Genomic DNA, 7,767 nt, shown 5'->3' on the forward strand with positions numbered 1-7,767 from the left:
GCATTCAACTGTTTCGCGAGATGAGGCAACTCCCATTCTACCGGTATTGAACGTGGGAACAAGGACACACTCGGTGGCGTTTTGGTCTCTCCTTGCCTCGTACTCCCCCGCAGCGGTTTTCGGTCTCAATCTTCACCCCTGTCTGGGCTTTGAGCTTCATCGGGTTAATGATTGCCGAATAATTTTTCCGTCGCCTCCATGGGGCCACATTTTGGGCCAACAGTTTCCCCGCATTTCACCCATGTTTTCTGGGGCTCCGCAGCCCGCGGTCTTGGCCCGTTCCTTGATAGGCTAAGTCGCTAAACACCGTCATCCCCTGATTGAGGCCTCTTCCTTGGGAGCTGCAGCGGAGCTTAAAGTTGCTTCCCAAGTGACCTCGGGGCATTCCATGCCGCGACCATGATCATTGCCAGTCCAAGGCGGGTTCAAATACAGCTCAGGGTTACCCCATGATTCCCGCGAGAGGACTTCACGTTGCTGTTGATCAATTGTTGACTGTTAGCCTCGACAATGCGTTTCGCCATTCCTTTAGGTGCGGCGTGCGCCTGGGCTGGCGTTGCGCTGGCAGCGTTGCAGATCGCCGAGGATGACAGCACCATCACTCTCAACAATGACCGTTTCAAAGCTGTTTGGAGCAAGAGCAAGGGATCAGTTGTCGATATGTTCCTCGATGGCCAGGATCTTCTCGGACCTCAATCCGGCTCTACGGGTATTGGGCCCTACCTCGACTGCTACTGCGTCCCCTCGGGTTTCTACACAGCGGGCGCCACGAACCCGAGAATGCAGTATGTCGAAGGAACTGACTCGACCGGAACGAATTACGCCGGAGTCATCCTAAATGATACTTATACCCCTACTGGACAGCAGTTCCAGCAATACTGGTTCCTGCGTGACGGAGAGACAGGGCTGCACATGTTCAGCCGTCTGGCTTATTACAACGAGACCACTCCCTTCCTTCGCAACCTCCAAGAGTTCCGCACGCTCTTCCGGCCGAACACGCAGTTGTGGACTCATCTTACGTCCAGTGAGCTCCAGACGGCTCCTTTGCCAAGCAAGAACGCCGTGAGCAAGCAGGTGGTCGTTCAGGACGCCACGTGGCGATTCAACAACACTCCAGACGATGCGTACTACACGCAATTCTCAGAGTATTTCACCAAGTACACGTTTTCGAACCGTAAGTCGCATTCGCTCATGTGGTACGATTTGGTCTAACGGACTATAGAATGGCGTGATAACGACGTTCACGGGCTTTACGGAGACGGCACGAACTCCAACGGCTCGACCTACGGCGCGTGGCTGGTGATGAATACGAAGGTTAGTATTGCTCCAACATATCAAAATGCCGTGCTAACGAGATGAGTAGGATACTTACTATGGAGTATGTCCCTTGGCCTCGGTTCGTTGACGAAACTAACAAAATAGGGTCCGCTGCACTCCGATCTAACCGTCGATGGTATCGTCTACAACTATATTGTCTCCAACCACCACGGTGAAGGCACACCAAACATCACCAATGGCTTTGACCGGACATTTGGCCCTCAGTTTTACCTCTTCAACGGTGGCAAGGGTTCCACCTCTTCCCTTCAGGATTTGCGGTCAGAAGCTGCAAAGCTGGCTGATCCCAGCTGGAACGCCGAGTTCTATGACTCAATCGCCAAGCACGTCGTTGGCTACGTGCCTTCCTCGAAGCGTGGCAGCGTCGACGGTCGGGTTAAGCTTCCCAAGGGCGCTACCAATCCTATTGCCATCCTCACTGTGGACGGCCAGTATTTCCAGGATAACAGCGTCGTTCCATCCTCGTACCAGTACTGGACGGACATTGACACTAGCGGCAAATTCCGCATCGATCGTGTTGTCGAAGGCAAGTACCGACTGACCGTCTACGCTGACGGCATCTTCGGCGACTTTGTGCGCGATGGTGTGACCGTCAAAGCCGGCAAGACCACCACTGTGAAAGAGAAATGGGACGCCGAGTCCGCCGGCAAAGAGGTCTGGCGCCTTGGTACCCCCGACAAGTCCTCCGGCGAGTTCCGCCACGGTGTCGCACGCGATCCAACACACCCACTGCACCCGCCGGAGTATCTGATCTACTGGGGCGCATACGACTGGCAATCCGATCTCCCCAAGGGCATCGACTACAGGATCGGTAGCAGCGACCCGGCGACGGACTTCAACACAGTGCACTGGTCTGTCTTTGGCCCCACGCCTGACAACCCGGATGTCGAGTACAACACGACCCACGACTGGAAGATCAACTTCTCCCTGACAAAGAAGCAGCTCCGCAATTCCAAGAAGGCTACCCTGACCATCCAACTTGCCGGTGCCAAGACGGCCTCGGGCAACACCGACGTGTACAATGCCTCAGAGCCGTACATCAACCTCTCCCATGAGAGCTACATCAATGACCAGAAGGAGCCCCTCTCCTTTGTGATCGGCTTCAACCAGTCGAGCAGCTGTATTGTGCGTTCTGCGGTGAGCTGCTACCAGGTCCGCTCACGAATGGAGTTCCCTGCGGATTGGCTCAAGGTCGGCGAGAATACCCTGACACTGCATCTGCCGTACAACGCGACGGATACGGAGACTGCCATTCTACCGGCGACTGTGTATGTGCAATACGACGCTCTGAGATTGGAGCTGGATTAAAATAGCATACGTTGCGAATATAGTCTGGAAAATAATTTAATCTCGATCATCATGATGTTTGGCAGACTCCTAAGTTTATCTGTAGCTGATTTATCATAATCATTTCGACGGAAGTTTCCAGCCAGATGAGGCGCGGAAAAGAATCCGTCGTGGCCCTGCATAGGTCCGGTCGTGTTTTAGCGATGCTAGGCTAGTTCTACCGACGCGATGCGGGATATTTGGACATGTGCCTAACCGTGCTCCAAAGGCACATTGAACCCCTGCCACCACGACTGATAATGCCAGACTAAGGTGGGCTTCCTTTCTGCAACGGAAATTGCCGAAACCGCGCACGGTAAATCGAGTGGTGGAAAAAAAAATGACATAGCCGGTCTGGGGTAAATGACATTCCTGTCAGCCGAGACGCCGAGGCAGCCGTTAGGGGTAAAAAAGACCCTGAATATTGACATTATGAAGTGCATTACTCGATTGTTTTCTCTCTTTCGATTGGTTGCTCTCCGCATTTCCCTGGAAGCAAGCAACTGCACGGAAGTGCTTGTGCTTTTCTTCCGAGTTATAAGCTTTCTTCATATTGCTTAGGTGTCGCTTCATTCATGGAGGAATATATTTACCACCAATAGAGCAGGACCAGAGGAGCACTATGATGCTGTATTGGAGGAGAAACAATGGACGGGCCCTCTTTGCAGCCCAGAGGAGCACTAGGGTTCTTCATCAATGCCGGAAACGAGGTCACCAGGTATAGGCATCATATACCCTATATAAGGGATCAACGACCGAAGGAGCAGTGACTCTCTTCAAGGCATCAACAACGCACTTCTTTTGGGTGTCACCGCAATCATTATGCTGAAACTAATAGGTTCTCTCGTGCTCCTCGCCTCTGCGGCCGAGGTGATTGCCTCTCCCCTCGCTGAGTCAGTTGCGCCGTCCATAACTCTGGAGAAGCGCGCATCTTGCACATTCTCCGGGTCCAACGGCGCCGCTGCTGCGATGGCTTCTCAGAAGGCTTGCTCCACTATCGTCCTGTCAAACGTGGCTGTTCCGGCTGGCACGACGCTGGACCTTAGCGATCTGGCAGATGGCACCACAGTACGAACCCCATCTCCGGTGTCAACCCCCAATCCGTCCAGGCAATAGTCTAATTACTCTAGGTCATCTTCGAGGGGGAGACAACCTGGGGCTACAAGGAGTGGTCCGGTCCTCTACTGCAGATTTCCGGCAAAAACATCAAGGTGGAGGGTGCGTCGGGTGCCACGCTGAACCCCGACGGCGCCCGCTGGTGGGACGGCCAGGGCGGCAACGGTGGCAAGACGAAGCCCAAGTTCTTCGCCGCGCACGGCCTCACCTCGTCGTCATCCATCACTAATCTGCACATCCTGAACACCCCCGTCCAAGCAGTTAGCATCAACGGATGCGATGGCCTGACCGTCACCGACATGACGATCGACGATTCCGCCGGTGACACCCAAGGCGGCCACAACACTGACGCCTTCGATATTGGATCCAGCTCCAACATTATCATTTCAGGCGCCAAGGTCTACAACCAGGACGACTGTGTCGCTGTCAACTCCGGCACAGGTATCACCTTTACCGGTGGGCTCTGCTCCGGTGGCCATGGCCTGTCGATTGGTAGCGTTGGTGGCCGGTCTGATAATACCGTCGAGAATGTGTCCTTTACGAACTCCCAGGTGACGAAGTCCGACAATGGTACCATCACCCCGTTGTATTGCCGAGAGTAAACTTCTAACTATGAAGCAGGTCTCCGCATCAAGGCCTCCAAAGGGAAGACTGGCACAATCAAGGGAATCACCTACTCAGGCATCACCCTGAGCTCCATCCGCAAGTCAGTTCCCTTCGGCTTACCCGTATAACAGATAGAGGTGATCAAGCTAACACCGTCAAGGTACGGTATCCTCATTGAACAAAACTACGACGGTGGCGATCTCAAGGGTGACCCGACGTCCGGCATCCCCATCACCGACCTGACCATGGAGAACATCAGTGGTAAAGGCGCCGTGGCGTCAAGCGGGCACAATATCGCTATTGTCTGCGGCAGTGGGGCCTGCTCGAATTGGACCTGGAAGAACGTCGAGGTCACCGGCGGGCAGACCTATGGGAGCTGCGAGAACGTTCCTAGCGTTGCCCAATGCTAGATGATGTGGATATGTCGATAGCTGGCTCCGCATGATGGTTTGTATGAATGATGCTCGATAGATTGGGATTATCTGTTGGTCTATTGTCTAGCTAGTTACAGGATCTAGACATATTGGACTTTATTAGTGAAGCAACTTGTATTGTCAGAAGAAGGGTTGAGGCTACGATATGTCCCCAACCGTGTAGTTCGTATTACTTCTGTAGGTTTGATACAGTAGACGTCTAACTCACACCGGCAACAAACCTGATAAGGGATCATGAAAGTGAATGAGATGATGTTCTCAACCTTCCGTGTGTGCTGGATTGTGCCACGACTGAGAGGGAAGGATATCACTGCCGATACGGACTTGGTGGATAACACTCTACATTTTGGCTGCTATGGAAGGCACGTTGATCAGTGTATCTCTCCAGTGCATCGCCTCCGGTTTGAGAATATTGCTTCTTATTCATAAGTGTGGGAACCAATGAAGTCACCTAAGCAGCTTTTGCTATCCTTCTCAGTGACTTTCTCGAGCTTGATGGCACTCCAGTGCAACTTTCATTGTACAAGCCCGTCACCTCAGCAGAAGCGTGTGAAGGGAGGTGAGGATGGAAGAAGAGCACAGAAGCAAAATTAAAGAGCGAGAGAATGTCAAGGAGGGATCTAATGTGAATGGATGTGTAAGATGTGGAAAAGTGTGTAAGAATGGGAAAAAATGCGTACTGCTTCACCCCCTCTTCGCTTTCTCTGATATAAAAGGCAGATCACTCACCGTCAGTTCTCCTTCCTCCTTTCATCTGCCACATTCCCAAACATGGATGACCTTCCATTTGAGATCAAGCACATGTTATGTGCATCAGTAAGTGTTCCCTTTCCTGAATGAATGCGTCCACTGACATAAGCTATCTAGGTCATGGAAACCAGCAGGGAGACTTTGCAAGCGTTGAGTCTTGCGAACCATACCTGGTATCAGGCTGCCGTGCCTTTTCTGTACGGAAGACTGCAGCTATGTCTTACGACGACGGCGCAACTCCAAGGAGACGTGGAACAGCTGCTGAAGCATCCCCTGCGCAAGCAATACCTTCGATACCTGCGTCGTCTGGACCTCGTCGGGCGAAGCGGGAAGCAAAGTCTCCAGCTAGCTGCTTTGCAGGAAGATGAAGAGGGACCTATCATGCTGGATGATTTCCTCGGTCGTGAACTCTGGCAGAGGCACACTTTCCGGCTTTGTCGCAGGGAAACCACTACCCCCGACTATGCCTCGCTCGCGAGGTTCATCGCGGCCGTGTCGAACCTGAGAGAGCTGAATTGGGTTCGTGCTCTGCGCTTCCCGCAAGAAGTCCTGGACGCTCTACACAAATATCACCCTTCTTGCAAGCTGAACCTGCTTTACTTCTACCTCCAAGCTTGGAAATACCAAGGTCTTAGCGATAAGGATATGGCTGTGGTCACCTCGCCGTGCCTCCACTCGATCCGCTGCTATTACTATCGCAATGCCGGAAATGACGAGGTAATTGAGTCAGCCATTCTGCGCTCGCTATCTCTGGCCCCAAATTTGAAAAAGGTCGATCTCGTACTGGTGCCGGAGATTGACTTTGTCGACCAGCGTATCTACCGCTTCGAGCCGACTGATGAAGCATCCGATACCATTGCCCGTCTCGAAACCTTGTCATTTTCCCTAAACACCACGATGTCAGTCCAGCGCTTCAATCAATGGCGTCAGAAGACCGATATAGGACATCTGCGTACATGGAGCATTGGCCGTATTGATGACTCCACCCTCGCTCGAACGATTTGCGCGGTTGCACCGTCCTTTCAGCGTCTGGAACGGCTCGAACTCAACCTACGGGTGACACCCAGGAGAAGCGTCGGGTACTGGCGCTCGGTGGAAGAGATGATGGGGTCATTGCCACCGCTCAAGGGTCTCTGGCTGGTCGGAAACCGCAACGCATCCTTCATTAGCAAGGTCTTGTCCAGACACGGTGCCACCCTGTTGAGCCTCGGACTAGACTCACGCAACATTCAACACGACGTCCGCACGCAGGGACAGACACGTCCATACTACAACGCGCGGGCAATTGCCCGTTTTGCGAACAAGTGCCCCGTCCTCCGAGAGCTGCACCTCACCGTCCATCGCGTGCAGGGTCTAGCTCCCGAGGTAAATGTTTACAAAGCACTCGGTCGTTTCCCTTCTCTAGTGCACCTCTGCGTAAAGCTCCATTACATCCCCAATGCAGGTGACCCTCATGACAATGTAGATCCTTCCACTATACCGGACTCTCTCGCCAGGTACGACTCTGCCAAGGTTCGGAAAGCCAGAGCATTGTACATCAACGCAGTCATTGATGATCGCCTGGCGGAGAGCATATTCAATACCATACTGTCATCCCAATCCACCAGGCGCCTCGCCAGTCTCAGACTTCTTCCAGCCTCAGAACTGCAACCTCAGGCCTCCCCATTATGCGTACCGGGCCCTTACCGTACTCACTTTTTGCATAATTTCACGGTGACCAGATCCTCCAATCCTCAACCTGGTGTCCTCGACATCAAGAGGACTTGCACAGCGCTTGCTTGCCCCGTGGAGGAAGTGTTCCCCTTTTCCATGCTTGATTGGTCCTATATTTTGAAATGGATTTGGCCCAATGATATTACGAGCTTCCCGTTGCAGGATGTATGAATCGACAGTTGCATGTGTGATCATACTCGTCGTTGGCATCACGAAAGGTTAGAGGTCTAATTTTCACAGTCTGCACGGGATGCACATCTTCTCTGCTCCCTCAGCTATTTACCTCGCAAGATGGGTGCACCGCATTTTTTGGGGGGTATCTTGCAGAGGGAATGATGCCTTTGCTTATTGCATGCGATAACCTGAATAACGAGATTGCAGCTGGAGCTTGGCCTTGAATTTATGGGAGAATGGAAACTACGCTGCCACAAGGGTGTAGCTGAACTCGAAACCCAAATATGTAGCTTCGTCTAGGTGGATCTACAGA

The 7,767-nt window shown here is 52.7% G+C and overlaps 3 protein-coding genes across 3 annotated transcripts, besides 1 other annotated feature; all 3 read left to right on the forward strand.

The window, feature by feature from the left end:
• Positions 1–510: 510 nt before the first annotated feature.
• Positions 511–2,643, forward strand: rglB (polysaccharide lyase family 4 protein; the record flags this gene model as incomplete). Its single annotated transcript, XM_001264033.1, has 3 exons — positions 511–1,174; positions 1,223–1,314; positions 1,423–2,643. 3 exons carry the CDS (start codon positions 511–513, stop codon positions 2,641–2,643), a joined length of 1,977 nt encoding a protein of 658 aa, XP_001264034.1.
• An 840-nt stretch (positions 2,644–3,483) lies between these two features.
• Positions 3,484–4,793, forward strand: NFIA_008150 (glycoside hydrolase family 28 protein; the record flags this gene model as incomplete). Its single annotated transcript, XM_001264034.1, has 4 exons — positions 3,484–3,729; positions 3,792–4,347; positions 4,399–4,483; positions 4,544–4,793. The coding sequence occupies 4 exons, from the start codon at positions 3,484–3,486 to the stop codon at positions 4,791–4,793; spliced, it is 1,137 nt and encodes a 378-aa protein (XP_001264035.1).
• A 658-nt stretch (positions 4,794–5,451) lies between these two features.
• Positions 5,452–5,487: a microsatellite.
• Positions 5,488–5,588: 101 nt separating this feature from the next.
• On the forward strand, positions 5,589–7,451 carry NFIA_008160 (uncharacterized protein; the record flags this gene model as incomplete). The annotated part of the gene is made up of 2 exons (XM_001264035.1): positions 5,589–5,633; positions 5,685–7,451. 2 exons carry the CDS (start codon positions 5,589–5,591, stop codon positions 7,449–7,451), a joined length of 1,812 nt encoding a protein of 603 aa, XP_001264036.1.
• Positions 7,452–7,767: the final 316 nt, after the last annotated feature.

The sequence above is a fragment of the Aspergillus fischeri genome, genomic scaffold, assembly GCF_000149645.3.
Source record: "Aspergillus fischeri NRRL 181 1099437636249 genomic scaffold, whole genome shotgun sequence".
Taxonomy (NCBI): Eukaryota; Fungi; Ascomycota; class Eurotiomycetes; order Eurotiales; family Aspergillaceae; genus Aspergillus; species Aspergillus fischeri.